The 18,042-nt window shown below is 42.9% G+C and overlaps 2 protein-coding genes across 4 annotated transcripts; one reads left to right on the forward strand and one right to left on the reverse strand.

The window, feature by feature from the left end:
* Window positions 1-796: 796 nt before the first annotated feature.
* fbxo3 (F-box protein 3) lies at window positions 797-6,786 on the forward strand. Of its 3 annotated transcripts, none has more exons than XM_084714078.1 (12): window positions 797-955; window positions 3,070-3,159; window positions 3,352-3,515; window positions 3,804-3,918; window positions 4,014-4,218; window positions 4,712-4,757; window positions 4,837-4,921; window positions 5,063-5,185; window positions 5,656-5,771; window positions 5,856-5,963; window positions 6,154-6,236; window positions 6,339-6,786. In XM_084714078.1, the coding sequence occupies exons 1-12, from the start codon at window positions 861-863 to the stop codon at window positions 6,486-6,488; spliced, it is 1,380 nt and encodes a 459-aa protein (XP_084570204.1). In that variant the 5' UTR covers window positions 797-860; the 3' UTR covers window positions 6,489-6,786. The 3 variants fall into 3 exon arrangements, with proteins under 3 accessions (XP_084570204.1, XP_084570205.1, XP_084570206.1); XM_084714079.1 differs by having other exon boundaries at window positions 6,342-6,786; XM_084714080.1 differs by lacking the exon at window positions 6,339-6,786 and having other exon boundaries at window positions 5,856-6,004; window positions 6,055-6,179.
* A 1,802-nt stretch (window positions 6,787-8,588) lies between these two features.
* LOC146305028 (uncharacterized) lies at window positions 8,589-13,516 on the reverse strand. The gene is made up of 4 exons (XM_084713255.1): window positions 13,384-13,516; window positions 11,129-12,540; window positions 9,353-10,279; window positions 8,589-8,980 (listed from the first exon to the last, which is right to left on the reverse strand). The coding sequence occupies exons 2-4, from the start codon at window positions 12,453-12,455 to the stop codon at window positions 8,589-8,591; spliced, it is 2,646 nt and encodes an 881-aa protein (XP_084569381.1). The 5' UTR covers window positions 12,456-12,540; window positions 13,384-13,516.
* Window positions 13,517-18,042: the final 4,526 nt, after the last annotated feature.

Genomic DNA, 18,042 nt, shown 5'->3' on the forward strand with positions numbered 1-18,042 from the left:
ACTGAGGGGACACACGGTCCAACACACACCCACAGTACTGCAGGAGAGACAGACGGACCAAGTACCTCAGTCAGAGTACCAGTATAGAAGTAATCTGTTACAATTTACAGAAGAACAAGGACAAATCTGTTACAAATATTACAGTAGGACAAACCACAACCTGCTGAGTGGATCAAATATTTAAAAAACGTAGATAAATACTTAGTTACTGTACGTCAGAAGAGTTTTCAGGGATCTGTACTTTACTTGAGTATTTATTTTCTGACATCATTTTACTTCCTACATTTCAACACAAATATCTGAACTTTCTGCTTCTGATATTTTAAAAACAGGCTTGTTTAGTTTTACTGCAAGACAAAAACAGCATAAAGGATGGAACAAGACAAAAAAGATGTGAAAGATATAACAGGACAAAAAAAGACATCACAAGAAAAAAAAAGATGTTAAGAGACAAAAAAGACTAAAGACAAAAATGGTGTAAAAGACAGACAGAGACGGAGACTCTCTGGTTCAGCTGTCTCTGTCTTCAGAGGACGACTCTTTACTTTTATACTTTAAGGACATTTCAGAGCCTGAACTTTTTCACTTTTACTGCAGTAAACAAATTGAATCAGTACTTCTACTTTTACTCAGGTATCTGTATTTCTACTGCAGTAAAGACTCAGAGGACTGTTGTCTCCACTGGGGAGTAATAACCACTTATAACACTTTATTTGGTTACTAACACATTGAAACTGACACAGTTGATAACTGATCCACTCTGTCGTCAATAGGTGGCGGTAATCCAGCAGCCGCCGTTCAGAGCAGAAGAAGAAGAAGAAGAAGGAGGAGGAGGAGGAGAAGAAGAAGAGTAGATAACAATGGCGGCTGCCTCTTCGGAGCTCCGGATGGATCAGCTCCCATCAGACCCGCTGCTTCACATTCTGTCCTTCCTGGACTTCAGAGACCTGATCCAGTGAGTGTCCGAGTCCACAGCCCGCCTCCGCCCGCAGCACACAGGACACACACACACGAGACATGGAGGTTCTTAACAGAACACACAAGTAAACAAGCCGCAGGGAAGGGAACCAAACATCTGTTAAACTCTCGCGAGATTTGTACGCGTTATTTCATTAATGTTTATTTTAAATAAGTAATGATGTTTGATGACGTCACGCTTTATATGGTTCAGATCTGTGGAAGGTTACGGACAGAAAACATCACGTTACTGTCAGAGAAACATCAAGATTTGGGTTAAATATAAGAACTCTCGCGAGATTTAGAGTTAGCGGCAGCTGCTAAGCAGGCGCTAACAACAAGAGTAAAGGAGCGCTGTGGAATCAGCCTGTAAAAACAGTCAGACAGCAGCAGCTCACAGCTGACAGAGTCATATTCATCTGCACAGACTGGAGCTAACGAGCAAATGTTGCTAACAGGACGACTGTAGTCTGATTAACATGTTTTTAACAGTTAGCAAGCTAACAGGCTAACTGCTAACGATTTGTTTACATTTGTGCGTAGTAATAATCTCAGTATTACGTAGTAAAAGTATCAGTGAAAGTAGTTTTCTCAGAGTGTTTGTGATGATCACCAGATTAATCTGAGGACTCGTCAGATTATTAATGTGATTTTTTTAAAAAGAAGGAAAAATAAATAAATTCAGACTTTCCTCAAGACCTCAGTCATTAAGTGACGCAGTGCCTTAATACAGCTCATAACTGCATCATAGTCCACCTCCTCCACTAGTCAAGATACTTAACACCCACAAATACTACGTCAACAAAGTAAGGAAAGTCAAAACAACAACTAAATAATAATAATAATGATAAATAAAATAAAGTAAAGAAGCAAAGAAAAAAAAAAAGAAATAAATTAAACTAAATAAAGACTTTTAAAAGATTTCAGGTTAATGTAAATAGATTAATTTAAGGTTTGGGATTCATGCTTTAATATATTTATTTATGTCAAAAAAATAAAAACAAAATAGAGAATTCAAAACTTTTTATTTTTTAATTTAAAAAATAAATATAATAATTCACTTGAATATAAAAATAATAAAATAAATAATAATATATTAATCAAAACAAAGAAGAAAATATGATTTTAATAATTTTATGTTAAAATAAAAAAGTAAAAAAAAAAATAAAGAAGAAAAAATCGATTTTTGAAAATAAATAGATTAAATGTATAAAAATAAATTAAGGGAAAATCATTTTTTAAAATTTAAAAATAAATAAATGAATTTTAAAAACTAAAAATGAATAATTAAATTTCCAAATTAGTGGTTTATATGTACCCATGAGATGTAGCCCAAGTGTGCAGAAAATAACCTTAAATGAATCATTAAGCAAAACATGTTTTATTCTTATTTTATTTGTGTATTTATTTATATTATATGTGTCTATATAAAATATATTATTTATTTTCTTATTTATTTGTTTTATTTATTTTTTCCTGTATTTATTTTCTTTCTTTCTGTCCTTTCAGGGAACTGACTTTTTACTTTGACATTAATAAAATCTGTCTCCTCTGTCTCTCCTCTGTGTCTCCTCTGTGTCTCCATGTCCTCTGTCTCTCCTCTGTCTCCTCTGTCTCTCCTCTGTGTCTCCATGTCCTCTGTCTCTCCTCTGTGTCTCCTCTGTCTCTCCTCTGTGTCTCCTCTGTGTCCTGTGTCTCCTCTGTCTCTCCTCTGTGTCTCCTCTGTGTCTCCATGTCCTCTGTCTCTCCTCTGTCTCCTCTGTCTCTCCTCTGTGTCTCCATGTCCTCTGTCTCTCCTCTGTGTCTCCTCTGTCTCTCCTCTGTCTCTCCTCTGTGTCTCCTCTGTCTCTCCTCTGTCTCTCCTCTGTGTCTCCATGTCCTCTGTCTCTCCTCTGTGTCTCCTCTGTGTCTCCATGTCCTCTGTATCTCCTCTGTGTCTCCTCTGTGTCCTGTCTCTCCTCTGTCTCTCCTCTGTCTCTCCTCTGTGTCTCCTCTGTCTCTCCTCTGTCTCCTCTGTGTCTCCTCTGTGTCTCCATGTCCTCTGTGTCTCCTCTGTCTCTCCTCTGTGTCTCCTCTGTGTCTCCTCTGTGTCCTCGTGTCTCCTCTCTGCAGTTGTAGTTATGTGAGTCGGCGGCTGAATGAATTGTCCAAACACAACCCTCTGTGGAAGACGCTCTGCTCCAAACACTGGCTGCTCACAGAGTGAGACATTCACACTGTCTGATTTATTAAAGGAACAGTTCAACATTTCACTCACCTCTCTGAGGCTGTCTGAGCTGCAGTTAGCCTAGCTTAGCATAAAGACTGGAACACATGGTTTGACCTTTGACTGGAGCTGTCGTGTGTGTGTGTGTGTGTGTGTGTGTGTGTGTGTGTGTGTGTGTGTGTGTTCAGTGCGGACCGGCTGCAGAGCGGTGTGTCTTGGTACTGTCTGTTCAAACACTACTACAGAGACCTGGGTCGCTACATCCAGTACTACCCCGTCCTGAAGAGAGCGTGGGAGCAGCTGAAGAGCTTCCTGCAGCAGAGGTGTCCACGCATGATCACATCACTCAAAGGTCAGCGCACACACACACACACACACACACACACACACACACACACACACACAGAGGTGGCTAGCTATAAGGTTAGCTGCAGTTATAGAGGGTCAGTTGTGTCATTAATATGTTAGCTGGACTGTAACATGATTATTTCTGTTACCGTGGTGATTTTCTGCCTCCTCAGGTCATAAAGTTTGATCTTTTAAAATGAATGATTTGGTTTCTGTGCAGAGAGGAATATTCTCTCCTCTAACAGCTCCTGTGATTCTGCATCATCACTGTTGTGCTTGTTTTCCTCACCAGAGGGCGCCACAGAGGCGGAGCTTAATGACATCGAGGCTCAGATCAGCTGCAAACTGCCAGACGACTACCGCTGCTCGTACCGCATCCACAACGGACAGAAACTGGTCATCCCGGGGTCGGTGTCTGTCTGATGATGACATGCTGTCTGTGATCATCTGTCTGTGTCTTTTTGACCACCTCCTGTCTACCTGTCTGTCCATGTGTCCTCAGGCTGATGGGCAGCATGTCCCTGTCTAACCACTACCGCTCCGAGGTGTTGCTGGACGTGGAGACGGCGGCCGGCGGTTTCCCTCAGAGGATGGGGATGAGACGCTGCCTCCCGCTCACCTTCTGCTTCCACACAGGACTCAGCCAGTACATGGCCCTGGAGCCGGCGGAGGGACGCCGCATGTTCGAGAGCTTCTACCCCTGTCCCGTCCGTACCCGTCCTGTCCGCCGCGCCTTTCAAAATACTCAAATCTCTCTCAGAGCTGGAATCTGTGGATTTAGACGGATGTAGTTTCTTCTAAAAAGATGCTAAATATCTCAAATTTAAAGGGATAAAAAGAAAACATTATTGATGAAAATAATAAAATAACTGTTCATGCTGAAAAAAAAGTTTTTAAGTTTGCCTTTAAAGTCAGCAGAAATTTAAATAAAGGGGTCAATCAGTTCTATTATTAGCAGTTATTGTTACATACAGATATGACAGTAAACAAATTCAGGTGATTCTGTAAATCTGTGGTATTAAAAATGTTTTAAATGATAGTGAAGTTGAAGTTTTTCCTGCTGCTTCTCTTTCTGATCTACTTTTCCTGCAGCAGAGTTTTGTGGCGCGCCTCTGTTTGTTTGTAGTTCCTGTTCGAGCTAAATATTTAAATATTTAAAGAAAACGAACGTGAGGTGAAGTGAATGAATGTGTGTTTCAGGATCAGACGGCTCAGGATCCTTCAGCCATCGACATGTTCATCACAGGTTTGTTCATCTTCTGTGAAATAAACACACGATTCACGTGTTTCTGAACATAGAACTCATCGTTCCTGTTCCTGTTCAGGTTCCTGTTTCCTGGAGTGGTTCACAAGCTACGTCCACAACGTCGTCACAGGAGAATATCCAATCATCAGAGACCAGATCTTCAGGTAAAAAAAATTCACTTCCTGTTGCAGCAAGTTTTCTTTTTCACTGTACTGAAATAAAATGTTTGAACCTGATGATTCCTGTTATTAACACGTTCTGAAGTGAACACGTCCGTCCACATGTCCATGTTCTCGTGTCTGCAGGTATGTGCACGATAAGGCGTGTGTGGCGACCACCGGTGACATCACTGTCTCTGTTTCTACCTCCTTCCTGCCCGAGCTGTCCTCCGTCCATCCACCGCACTTCTTCTTTACCTACCGCATCAGGTACCTGTCTGTCTCTACGTCTGTCTCTATGTCTGTCTGTCTGTAGGTCTGTCTGTCTGTCTCTACGTCTGTCTGTCTGTCTGTAGGTCTGTCTGTCGGTCTGTCTGTCTGTCAGTAGGTCTGTCTGTCTGTCAGTAGGTCTGTCTGTCAGTTGGTCTGTCTGTCTGTCAGTAGGTCTGTCTGTCAGTAGGTCTGTCTGTCTGTCAGTAGGTCTGTCTGTCTGTAGGTCTGTCTGTCAGTAGGTCTGTCTGTCTGTCAGTAGGTCTGTCGGTCAGTAGGTCTGTCTGTCTGTCAGTAGGTCTGTCTGTCTGTCAGTAGGTCTGTCTGTCAGTACGTCTGTCTGTCGGTCAGTAGGTCTGTCTGTCGGTCAGTAGGTCTGTCTGTCTGTCTGTAGGTCTGTCGGTCAGTAGGTCTGTCTGTCTGTCAGTAGGTCTGTCGGTCAGTAGGTCTGTCTGTGTCTGTATTTTCAGAATAGAGATGTCGAGCGGCGCCCCGCCTGAAGCCGCCTGTCAGCTCGACAGCCGTTACTGGAAAATCACCACGTCTGACGGTAACGTGGAGGAAGTTCAGGGACCCGGCGTGGTTGGTACGACGCTCACATCACATGACCACCTGTTCAGCTCGACTGAGATCAGCTGACGTTACCTGCTGAGTTTCTGTCTGTTTGCAGGAGAGTTTCCGGTCATGACGCCTGGAAAAGTCCACGAGTACGCCAGCTGCACCACCTTCTCCACGCCGTCAGAGTACATGGAGGGTCACTACACCTTCCACAGGCTGGGTACCTTCTACACCGTCTGCTTCTCTGTCCTCTAACAGGACTAGTTCTTTAACCAGGAAGTTCCTGTAGTTCTTTAACCAGGAAGTTCCTGTAGTTCTTTAACCAGGAAGTTCCTGTTGGACCGGATGTAGTTTTTAACCATGAAGCAGTTGTAGTTCTTTAACACTGTATTTTGTTGTTTCTCTCGTAGCCAATAAAGAGGAAGTGTTCCAGGTGGCCATCCCTCGCTTCCACATGGTGTGTCCCCCCTTCAGAGAGCCGGTGGTGCGAACGGTAAAGTTTTCACGTCGGCGTGTGCTCGTTCTAAAACTGCCGCAGTCATCTTAACTCGTTTAGTTTTAAGTAACGAATAAATTCTGTGTCGTACGTCTCCAGCAGAAGGCGTCGACCAGTTACACGCCCCACTTTGACGACCACAACGACAACGGCGAGTACTACGACAGAGACGATGGCGATGACTTTGGCGACCTGAGAGAAATCAACATGGCTGCCTTGGAGGGAGCGTGGTGCCCTCGACACATCTGACCTCTGACCCCGGTCCCCGCCCCCTCCCCGCTGCTGTGTCATCAAGGCAACAAGACGGACTGTCAGATACTCAGGTCTGATTGATGACACTGACGCCTGAGTGGCCGACAGACAGCAGGGGATTCTGGGACATGTAGTATCACCCAACCAGAGCCATACACGGGACAGAATCACACCGACTTCCAGCTGTCAGTCAAAAGATCTTTTTTGTTATGATGTGAAACTGTTGGAGGACGAGGACGGGACGATGACATCAGGACTGTCGACACAAGTAGGGACACAACATGGCCGCCGCCGACTTACACGTAGAAAAAGTTGACTGTGACCCTTGTGGGCCAATCAGAAAACTGCTCCTCATGAACATGTGATCTGATTCTTTGTGGTAAGGATTTGCGGTGGTTCCTCCGTCAGAAGGGTCTCGGCTCTTTAATGATCTTTCAGCTCTTTTCCACTGCAGGAACCAAACAGTTCTCACAGAACCTGAACATAAAAAGAATGAATCCGCAAAAGAGTAAAGAAAAGTAAATGTGGAAACAATTATTCTTATTATTGATAAATCACCAATCACAGTGAAATGAGGTAAGAACATAACAAAACGAGACAAAAAAGATTATTCAGCTGGCAAAGATTTTGGCAGGATTGACTGATTGATTGATTGATTAATTAATTAATCGAGAAAATAACTGACAGTGAAAATAATTGTTGGGTAGTTGACTGCTCTGCCCCGGGTCGTGTCTTTCAGGCTACAAACACGACTCACAATTTTTCTGTCACCTTCTCTTCACGTCTTTTGAGTTAAAAACTTTGATTAAATTAATTATTACATCAGTCAACAACTATTTTGATAATTGATGAATTTTTAAAAGAAGAAAGAATTTGACCGGATGCAGACCGACTGGCTAGCTGCTAGCATGGCTAACAGCACCAATCAGAAGCAACGAGACAAAAAAGACATAACAGTTCATATAAGATGAAAACAAAGAGTCGTCTGATGGACGCCGTCGGCCTGCAGCTGGTCAGTCGGTCCACATCAGGTCAGAAGTTTAGTTTATGATCAAACACCTGCAGAACTAAAGACGCAGATCAGGATGAAGATTATTGTGTGACGTCACACCTGCTTGACCAATCAGGTGTTCCTTTAAGTTCCTGCAGTGGTGAAGAGTTTAATCATGTTGTTTTTCTTCAGTAATTATGAATCACGTTTCCTCTTCAGAGTTTTTGTTCCAAATATCAGCAGAGTGATTCTGTAGAACAAACGGGGCTTTTCCTGCTCACGTTCTGTGTTCGGTGCTTCACCTTCTTTTTTGTTTCTTAAACTTGTTCAATAATCACATGACGCAGATTTGTTTCCTCTCTCTGCGATTGATGAGGTGTCGTCACGCTGTCATGTGATTGGTGGGTTTGTTTTATATGTTTTGGCTAAATAAACAACAAATATTGGCCGCTGCTGACTCTGTTTACTGATCATGAGGTCGTCTTCGCCGCAGGAGTCCAGGAGGTAAAAACACAGTTTATTGATGAACCTTTATCACAACTGTACAAAAACTTAACGTCGTCGTCGTCGTTACGTCCTTCAGGTTTTGTTTTGTTTGTCTTTATGTTCTCATCTTGTTTTTCCCGTCTGTCCTGTCTGATGTCCTCTGATGTCTTTTCTGTGTCTTATTGTTTCGTCCATTCAGGTTGAAATCAGTCTTGATGTTTGAAGGCGGCGCACAATGATGCAAAATAATCAATAATCAATAATTCACCTCAGAGTCAATCAAACTAAAGTAAGAGTCTGTTTATAAAACATGAGGAGGAGAAATTTCAGATATTTGAGTTCAGATGTAGAAAAATCAAAGTCAAGTACAGATACCTGAAGACTCTACAGTAACTATTTGTACTCAGTTACTTTCCTCCTCTACAGGTAAACGTGGCTAACAGATTATTAATGATTGGCAATAATAATGATAATTAAATTAATACAAACTTTATAATGTAAAAACAGAGTTTTATTTATTTTGCTTTCTGCGCAGAAACAAATGAAAATGTTCTCAATGACCAACTTTTTAAGGGAACAATGAGCAGGAATCACCATGGCAACAGACGGACATGTAGTCCTCATTCATCATCATCCTCCTCTTCCTCCTCCTCCTTTATCACCGGCCCTGTTCTCCTTCTCTTCCTCCTCGCCCTCCTCTCCTCTCCCTCCTCCTCCTCCTCGTTGTTCTCCTCCTCGCCCTCCCCTCCTCCTCCTCCTCCTCCTCCTCCCACTCCTCCTCCCTCCTCCTCCTCTTCCTCCTCGCGGGCGTTGCAGCGGCTGCAGTGCCTCCTGAAGCCTCCCAGGAAGTGAGACCTGAAGCAGCAGAAGGGGCAGGCGTAACGTCCGGGCCGGTGAGCGGCGCTGACGTGCTGCTGCAGCCGACTGGGCAGGAAGAAGGAGCGGTTACAGTCCTTACAGCTGTAGGGACGCTCCACGTCGTGGCTGCGTACCACGTGACTGATGGCGAAGCCTGCCAGGACACGCACAGGGAGACAGAAACCCACAGGTACAACTGTCAGTAAAACAAGTTCACCTTTAAAACACAAAATGGGAAGTGGAGGGTAACTAAGTACATTTACTCGAATACTGGTGTCTTTGTGCTTTTTCACCACTTCACCTTTCTGTCAGACACGTTAAACCACCAAAATAAGAGCTAAAACCACCAAAATAAGAGCTCAGATCACCAAAGTAACTCATCGTGAACCACACTAACTATCCCAATCAATAAGTTAAACTGATATTAATTTAAAGTGGATAAGAACATCATCCGACACTGTCAGACAGGTTTGATACACAGTAGAACCAGTGGAACCAGTGGAACCAGTAGAACCAGCGCTGGTACCTTTAAGTTTGGTCTTCCAGCCACAGATCAGACAGACGAAGCGGTTGGAGATGAAGCGCACCACTTTGGCTGTCGCCTCCATCTCCTCCTTCAGCAGGTCACCGCTCAGCCCAGCCACCACCTCCTCCTCCTCTGCCGCCCCGCTGTTCTGTGTCTGGTTGTTGGCGGCGGCGGCGGCATCCCGTTTGATTGCCTGGGCGGCGTACGTTTTGGGGATGTCATGTTTCCGCACCACATGGTTGATGCCCATCCCCTTCAGCTTGGTCTTCCAGCCACAGATCAGGCAGCGGTACCTGGCGCCATCGAACATCAGCACGCTCTCATCGCCCTCTGCTTTGACCGACACCAGCCTCTGGGAGGCGCCATCTTCATCATGACCCTCTCCTTCCTCTTCCTCCTCCCCCTCACTGCTCCTCTTTCTTTTAGCAGCCTCTTTCTCCCCCATTTTCTCACCATCTTCTCCCATCTTCTCGCCGTCTTTTCCCATCTTTTCGCCGTCTTGTCCGGTCCTCTCCTCTCCTGTCTTCTCCTCGCCGGTCCTCTCCTCCCCCGTCTTCTCCTCGCTGTCCTCGCCGGTCCTCTCCTCCCCCGTCTTCTCCTCGCCGTCGTCCCCTGCCCCGCCTTCCCTCTCGTCCAGGCAGTGTTTGGAGATGATGTGTTTGTACAGTTTGGTGAAGTCTCGGCTGGTGAAGAAGCAGTCGCAGCAGTGGAACAGCCGCGCCGTGCTCTGGTACATCAGGATGTTGCCGAGGCGACCGACCGCCACACCGTCCAGGTAGGTGGGGTGAGAGGCCGCCATGTGGGACAGCTGGTGGGCGTGGCTTTTGGAGAAATGACCGCAGAGGGGGCACTGGAGGTGAGCCGCCACGCCGCCGCCCACTTCACCACGAGTCTGTATGATGACGGACATGGCTGCTTCTCTGGGGGCTGGACAGAGACGAATAAAGTTTAACACATTCAAAATCAAGTGTCAGAAATGAGTGAATATTTCTTTAAATCAAGAGTTCAACTGAGTGACATAAAGTAGAGTCGAGTCAAAATGAACATGAAAGTTTGAATGTGCTTCAAAACAGATTCGACTGCGTTTTAGAGGGGGGGGGCAGAAATCATCAATTAACCCAAAAAAACTGGAATATCCTCTGAAATTATAGTTGTACGTTTATGAGAAATAAAATGGAAAAGTTAAAAGCAAATTTACACAAATAAAATATTTTCCATTTATATAATAAAGTGGTAAATTTAAGAGAAAAAAAATCCTGATTAAATGATGACAGTGTCTCAGGATGAATGAATAAAGATTTAAAAATGACCACGGTGTCACTTTGAAGCCTGTAAAAATAACTTTATTGTAAAGTGTTAGAGCAGAAAACAGCTGGCAACATGCAAGACATTTCTGAAGAAGTATTTTAATTTGTCATCGATGCCCTAAAAATCAACACGTGATCAATTTAATAAAGTACGAGTCAGGTAGAAGGTTCTCTGGATAAAACGTGAAAACAGGACATCTGTCCATGTGGTCCATAAAATGACAGAAAATGGTGAAAAATGTCGTCCTCAAATGTCTTTTTTTTGTCCACAACTGAAAGATATTCAGTTTAAAGTCAGAGGAGGAAAGAAACCAGAAAATATTCACATGTAAGAAACTGAAATCAGAAAATTTAGACTTTTTTCTTTAAAAATAATCAAAATAAAGGACTCAAACTAATAAATCAATTATCAATCATTGATTAACCGTTGGAGCTCTGGCCATAATAAATACATTTCTGATTTACCAGCAGTCATCAGATCCAGAATTCTCACCACCCTCCTCTTCATCATCAACTACAACATGTTTATTGTCTTTATCGTCCTCGTATGCTCTGCTCATGTCCTCCTGTCTCCGTAGTCTGACCCGGGTCAGCGCGTCCCGGCTGGCGGCGCCGGGCTGCCCCTCCCTGAAGTAGAGGATAAGGTCATCTTCGCTCCCATCAGGACTCACCGACAGTCCGCAGACTTTAAAAGACATCCTGATCAGATCCGTGTCCAGTTTGTCCCACGCAGAGACAATCCAGTCCACTAACAGGCGGTGGGCTGGGACTTTGAGGTAACCTCCGGCGGCATACTCCTTGTCCGCGTCCCCATCCAACCACTGATCGTAAGCATCCTGCAGATTCTGTTTGAAGGGGCGGTTCCACACCACGTCCGCAGCCTGCAGGTGTTTGGCACAGCCTCTCGGGATCACCGCCGTTGTGATGTCATAGCCACGTGTCAGCTCAGCTTCAGTGGCATCACTGATGTGGCAGCGGTACGAGTCCCACGCCAGGAGCCTTGGGGATGAGCTGACCCTTCCCACCACCGTCCGCAGCCAGTCAGCAGTGAGTGTGTCGTTCATCCAACCGTTTGAAGACGTGGCAATCACCGCGCCAGAGACCGTCCGCTGCATCGCCGCCACCTCGTCTACAGCCTCTCTGAAGACGATGTATGGCTTCAGTTTGGTTCCGTCGGCCTTGGCAGCGAGGACGACGGTGAGGTGGGCGGGTTTTGGTGGCCCGTTCCTCGTTGCTGGCGGGTCACCTGGATACATGACGTCAAACCCAACAACGGTCTCGTCCATCGCCATGATGTCCTCCTCCAGAATTGCCCTGGAGCCGACCGTCCTGCCGACGAACTCCACGAAGGAAACCAGCCTGTCCGCAAGAGGGCCTGCATCCGTCTGGGCTGCGGCGGTGGCAACGGGACGTCGAAGCGATGGGTCATTACGCTGCAGAAATCTTTGAAGCCAGCCGGCGCTCGCCACAAACGTCTTTCCTCCGTCACTCACGGAGGCGTAGATCTCCAACGCCTTCTTCTTGATCATATTCCTGGACACCTGGATGTCCCGTCTGTCTCTCATCCACTCGGACAGCTTCCTCTCCAGCTCCGCGCTCACCTTCTTCCTCCCGCCACCCGTCAGCCGCGCCCGCCCTCTGTCCGCTGACAGCAGCTCCTCCTTCTGTTTCCTCCAGTAGCGGATCCTCTTAGTGTCGATGTTGAAGTGCCTCGCCGTTTTCTCTCCAGAGTTCTGCTCCGCATACTGTAAAACTTTCTCTTTGAATTCGAAATCAAATTTCCGCCTGCGAGCCATGATCCTCAAGTTCGACTGTGAGACGGAAAAGTCGCCGACGATCGCGTCAAATGTAGCAACTGCTCTGATGATGCAGCCGCAGTGACTGAAAAAGGACAATAACACCTGAGATGAGAAACCACGGCAACTACGTGTTCAAAGTATTGATACATGATTATAATGTTGATTTTATTACATTTAAGGGAGAGTTCATATTAAATGAAGTGTGGTTGTATGAGTTACTTATCCATCAAAATAAGACTTCAATCACCCAAATAAGCTAAAAACACCAAAATATAAAACTTCAGTGACTCTAAAGTGACCCAGTCTCATAATATCACCAACACACTAACAGATGGAGGCAGCAGACCAACGACTCCTGTGTTTGGTTGGTTTGAACAGACTGATATCTGTATGGTTTCCTCTTTCCTTTCTGACAGAAAGATAAGGTGGTGAGAATATTCATAATATAACGTACACTCAAACTGATTTTTGTCCCCAGCAGGACATTTAGTTTCCCTCACCAGTAACTCAGGCATGTCAGTAACACACTGACTGTGGATCAGTACAACAGCCACACTTCAAATACTTTGAACTGTCCCTTTAAGCCTAGTTGGCCTGGACGTCATAGGTTCCAGGAGTTTCTCCAATAATCATTCTTTCATTCATATTTTTACTATTTTTAGAAAACAAAACTGGATTTGGGAAACAGCGGGACTTATTGCGAGCCGAGACTCGTCTGTACACTGAGTTCACGGTGTCGCACATTATTCGGGATGACTTAAGTGTCATAACAGTGTATATTACAGTACATAACGGATTATTACAGTGTTATAACTGTTAACGGCCCTGCTGCCGCTCCACGCTTTAAACAATGGAGCGCAGTTTTCATGCTAACTGTACAGCTAACGCGCTTCAAACCGTATTTAAATCGTCTGAATTCACGCACCTGTCTGTAGCGCGCGCTGTGTTTGCGTGAAATAAAGCTCCTCGATCTGAACTGATGGGAAAATCACTCCAGAGACTCCTTTAAACTGGATTAAATCTTCATGTTTGGACGCAACTCACCGACTAGCGCCACAGCTGGGTTACATCGAGAAGGGAACCCTTGTTTTGCGAAATTCTCGCGAGGTTTGTACGCATTGTTTCCTCAATGTGCACCTTGTACAAATAAATATGTTTTGTAACGTGAAAGAGTCGTAATATTTCTCTGGAATGGTTTAGAGACAGAAAACATCTAGTTAGTGTAAGAGAAATATCAAAGTCTGGGTTTAAACGGTCACTCTCGCGAGATCTTAACCGGGTCTGGGGATCCTTTCTAGACACGACCCAGCGCTGACCCTCATTTCCTTATTTACCTCCAGCACAGCCAATTGGCTCATTTCTGGCTTCAGCAAGCTTGGCGATTGACCAATCAGAACAACACAGTTAAACTACGCTCTCGCCCTGTCCCAAAATATCGCGAGATTTTAGTCTAACATTAAACTCAAAGTAATTTCTTAGTTGTAATAGTTTATGAGTGGTGGATGAAGTATTCACATCCTTTACTTGAGTAAAAGAACTAATACCACACAGTACAAATACTCTACAAGTAAAGGTCCTACATTCAAAGCCTTCCTTAAATAAAAAGTATTTTTATCACCTAAATGTACTTTAATACTACAAACCAACAAATTTTAATTTTATGATTAAATGACTAAATCCTGATTTAACTTTAAATTATGTTGCACAAAACTTGTAAACTAGCTGGAAATGAAGAAAAAACACATTTAAGCCTCCTATTAAAGTTCAGTCTAGTTTTTACTCTAAATCTAGATTAAATTGATTTTTCTTGTACTAAAAAAATAAACTGTATCAGTGTAACATTTTGTTAACATTTTAGCTGGCTAGCAAACACTAATATTATATTAACTTTTTACCTAGCTACCGAACAATGTAACGTTTTGTTAACTTTGTTAACTTAAACTATTTTTCTTTGTTTTTCAATATTGTGATAAATATCATATTGTGGACTTTTTATCGTGGTGTTTCTGTAGTTTTTTTGTTGTTACGTCATGAATCCTCTCTGATGTTTTTATATGAATATTCCTGCTGCATGAATGTCTGTTTTCACTGCTGCACTTAGTTAAGGTTGAACTCATTTTAATGACTTTACTGTTGGCTGGTTTACAGACACAATATTTCTGGTTCATTTATGGTGCTGTGTGTGTGTGTGTGTGTGTGTGTGTGTGTGTGTGTGTGTGTGTGTGTGTGTGTATCCAGGCCACTCTCTATAAGGTGATTAATGAATCTATTTCTGTCTGCAGGAGCAGATACCTGCTGCTGTGGAGGGAAGAGATGGGACTGCATCTCCCATCAGCCATTTCACCAGCATAACATTATCTCTCAGTCAGGTGTGTTTGTGTCGTCTGTTTGGCTGTCAGAGGAGATTCTTGGTTGGTTGCTTGCTTAAGAACTCGATGACATTCATCTTGTGGAGCTTGAAGTGACAGAAATGCCTTGAATTGTGTTTAAATGTGAACAGCAGCGTCAGAAACTCTGAACTGGTTCTCAAAGGTTCAGATCGTTCAGTCCAGCCTGAATAAACAGACTGTGTTTGACAGTCAGACAAAACGTTAGTTAGCTTAGCAAAGATGTATTTATTTAGCTATTTATTTATTTATTTTGCTCAATCCAAGTTGCCATTTTATAAGATAAACCTCCTCAAGTCTCAGTTTAAGGTTAATACTGGATCAGAGTTTAAACTGGAGTTTAAAGTTTTGGTGCAACAGAATTTAATTTAATTTTTCTTTAGAGTAAAAACTAAACTGAGGTTTGAAGGATTCATTTTTTTAACCTGATTAAGTCAAAGTTTAACTTGAGATTATGTTGCTTTAGCCAGCTAGCAAATTATATAACTTTTGTTTTTGTTTTGTTTTTTTTGACTAGCTAGCAAACAATATATGATTATATAATTTATATTTTATCTAGATTGTAAAAAATACAACATTTTATTTTACCTTTTAGCTAGGTAGCAAACAATCTAACTTTTTTTTTTACTTTTCAGCTATCTAGGAAACTGTATTTTTCCCGTTTTGCTAGCTTGTAAATGATGATATTAATAATTATAATAATAATTCTTTAGAACCATACAATAGAACTTTTTTTTAAAGACTTTTTAGCCAGCTAGGAGACACTGGAGACAGTTTTTTCTTTGTTTGTTTTTACTTTTCAGCTAGTTAACAAATAGTTCAACATTTTTTTTCTTTTTAGAAAACAGTGCAGCGTTTTTTTAAGGACAGTCAAAAGTTACAAAACTGAGCTCTCGTTAATTTAAATCTGGATTAACACACGTTACACCTGGTTTTACTGAACTCTGATTAAAACTAATCTCAGATTAAATCAGATGGTCAAACAGAGATACTTTTATCACACTCAGGTCGTGAACACAAGACTTTCACTTGTCCTGCAGTGTTTTCACAGTTTGTCCACCGCTGCAGAGGGGCATGATGGGAAGTCAGGGTGGAGCGAAGACTGGTTTGAGAGAAGAGAGAGAGAGAGAGAGAGAGAGAGAGAGAGAGAGGCTTTTATTGTGGTAGGACAAGACAGAGACGAGTCTGTGTTTGAACCTCACACACACACACACACACACACACACACACACACACACACACACACACACACACCCGTTGAGAGACACTGGGCGAGAGAGGACAACATGCTCTGCTTAAAAGGTGAGAGAGAGAAGAAGAGGATGAGTGGAGAAGTTTGAAGAACTCTGTGTGTGTGTGTGTGTGTGCAGCTGTTGTCCTTTGTGTTTTCTTCCTGCAGCTGTTACCATGGTTACCGCTGATAATAGTACTGCATGTATTGGTACTACAGACTCGTAGTTCTGCTGCTGTGATACTTTGCGTCGAAGTTGAGCTTTTTTGGTGAAAGTGGAACTTTTGGGTTCTGCAGCCTGATGTGTGTGTGTGTGTGTGTGTGTGTGTGTGTGTGTGTGTGTGTGTGTGTGTCAGGAATCACCGCCGGCCTGTTGAGGCAGGCTGAAACATCCCATTCAGCTTCCAAAACACAGCTGTTTCTCCACCACACACACACACACACACACACACACACACACACAGACACACACACACACACACACACAGACACACACACACACACACACAATACATTCCTGCACAAACACACACGGACTGCACCTTTAATGTCAGATCTGTTTGATAGATTTAACTCTTTGTCTCTTAGATCAACAGAAACTGTATTTAAGTCAGAACACAAACAGACCAATCAGAGGCAAGTAAAACCAGATGATGTCAGATTCATCTGCTGAGGTCACATGGTGACAGTTAAGCCTCGTTCAGTGTCAGTCTAAGTTAAACCTGGATCACAGTTTAAACTGCAGTTTAAAGCTTCACTGTAACAGAACTCAGTTTAATCTTAGTTTAGAATTTAGAAACTAAACTGAGATTAAATCTGAGTTTAACTTCAGATCATGTTGCTCCAAACAACAAAACATTTAAATTCTTTTTAGCTGATCAGCAAACAATGTCAGGTTTAGTTTACTTAAAAGTTATGAGCAAACAGTCTTTTTTTTTTTTTTTGTCTCTTACCATATTTTACGTGTTTTTTTTGTCGTTTCATCTTTTATGTTGTTTTTTCATCGTTTGTTTTTGTTATGTCTTTTTCGTTGTTCGTGTCTCTTGTCACATCTTTCACATCTTGTTGCGTTTTTCTACTTGTTTTCCTTCGTTACTCTTATGTTGTAATTTTGTTTTTTACGTTATGTCTTTATGTTGTTTCTATCCTGTCATGTCTTGTTTACGTCATTTCCGTCTCGTCCCGTCTGTCCTGTCTGATGTCCTCTGATGTCTTTTCTGTGTCTTATTGTTTCGTCCATTCAGGTTGAAATCATTCTTGATGTTTGAAGGCGACACAGGATGATGCAAAATAATCAATAATCAATAATTCACCTCAGAGTCAATCAAACTAAAGTAACGAGTCTGTTTATAAAACATGAGGAGGAGAAATTCAGATATTTGAGTTCAGATGAAAAATAAAAACTCAAGTGAAGTACAGATACCTGAAAACTCTACTGAAGTACAGTAATGGAGTATTGAAGTATTGTATTATTTCTGCGCTGTGGGGAGACCAGACGGTTGTCAGCAGCAGGTGAATTTAATGTGAAACAGTAAAATAAAAGGTTCGACTGTGATTGAGTCAGTTTGAGCAGGTTTGAAGCAACATGTGGTGTGTTGAGGTGAACACCTGCCTCTCTCAGACCATCTGCAGACCTGGATAATCCCCGTTAGAAGATTAGAGACACACAGACGAGAGAAAACACTCAGCAACACTCCTGGACAAATATCACGCTGACGGTCAGGATGCTTTGGGACCTTCGTCGTGTTTTTGGACGGAACAAGTCTGAGGATTTTATTTTGGAGAATTCAGAAAAATGTTTCATGGAGCTGCTGAAAGTTTAATTAGTGTCTGACTGAAAAATGTTGGGTGAAAAAAAAAATGTTGAAGCTGTTAGGAGCCAAATCTGAAGGATCCTTTACTGGGAAATAGTTTGAGCTTTTATTATGAAAGGTGGACATTTTGGAACTACTGGACATGTTTTTTA

This window comes from Lutjanus erythropterus, chromosome 24 (genome assembly GCF_056507025.1).
Source record: "Lutjanus erythropterus isolate fLutEry1 chromosome 24, fLutEry1.hap2, whole genome shotgun sequence".
In the NCBI taxonomy this organism is placed as follows: domain Eukaryota; kingdom Metazoa; phylum Chordata; class Actinopteri; order Lutjaniformes; family Lutjanidae; genus Lutjanus; species Lutjanus erythropterus.

Coding starts and splice junctions, on each gene's coding strand:
- LOC146305028 (XM_084713255.1), bottom strand. CDS start 12,455: ATGGCTCGCAGGCGGAAATTTGATTTCGAATTCAAAGAGAAAGTTTTA. Junction 10,280..11,128: donor GAATTCTGGATCTGATGACT/GCTGGTAAATCA, acceptor GTCTCTGTCCAG/CCCCCAGAGAAGCAGCCATG. Junction 8,981..9,352: donor CTGGAAGACCAAACTTAAAG/GTACCAGCGCTG, acceptor GTGTCCTGGCAG/GCTTCGCCATCAGTCACGTG.
- fbxo3 (XM_084714078.1), top strand. CDS start 861: ATGGCGGCTGCCTCTTCGGAGCTCCGGATGGATCAGCTCCCATCAGAC. Junction 5,772..5,855: donor TCAGGGACCCGGCGTGGTTG/GTACGACGCTCA, acceptor GTCTGTTTGCAG/GAGAGTTTCCGGTCATGACG. Junction 6,237..6,338: donor GAGAGCCGGTGGTGCGAACG/GTAAAGTTTTCA, acceptor GTACGTCTCCAG/CAGAAGGCGTCGACCAGTTA.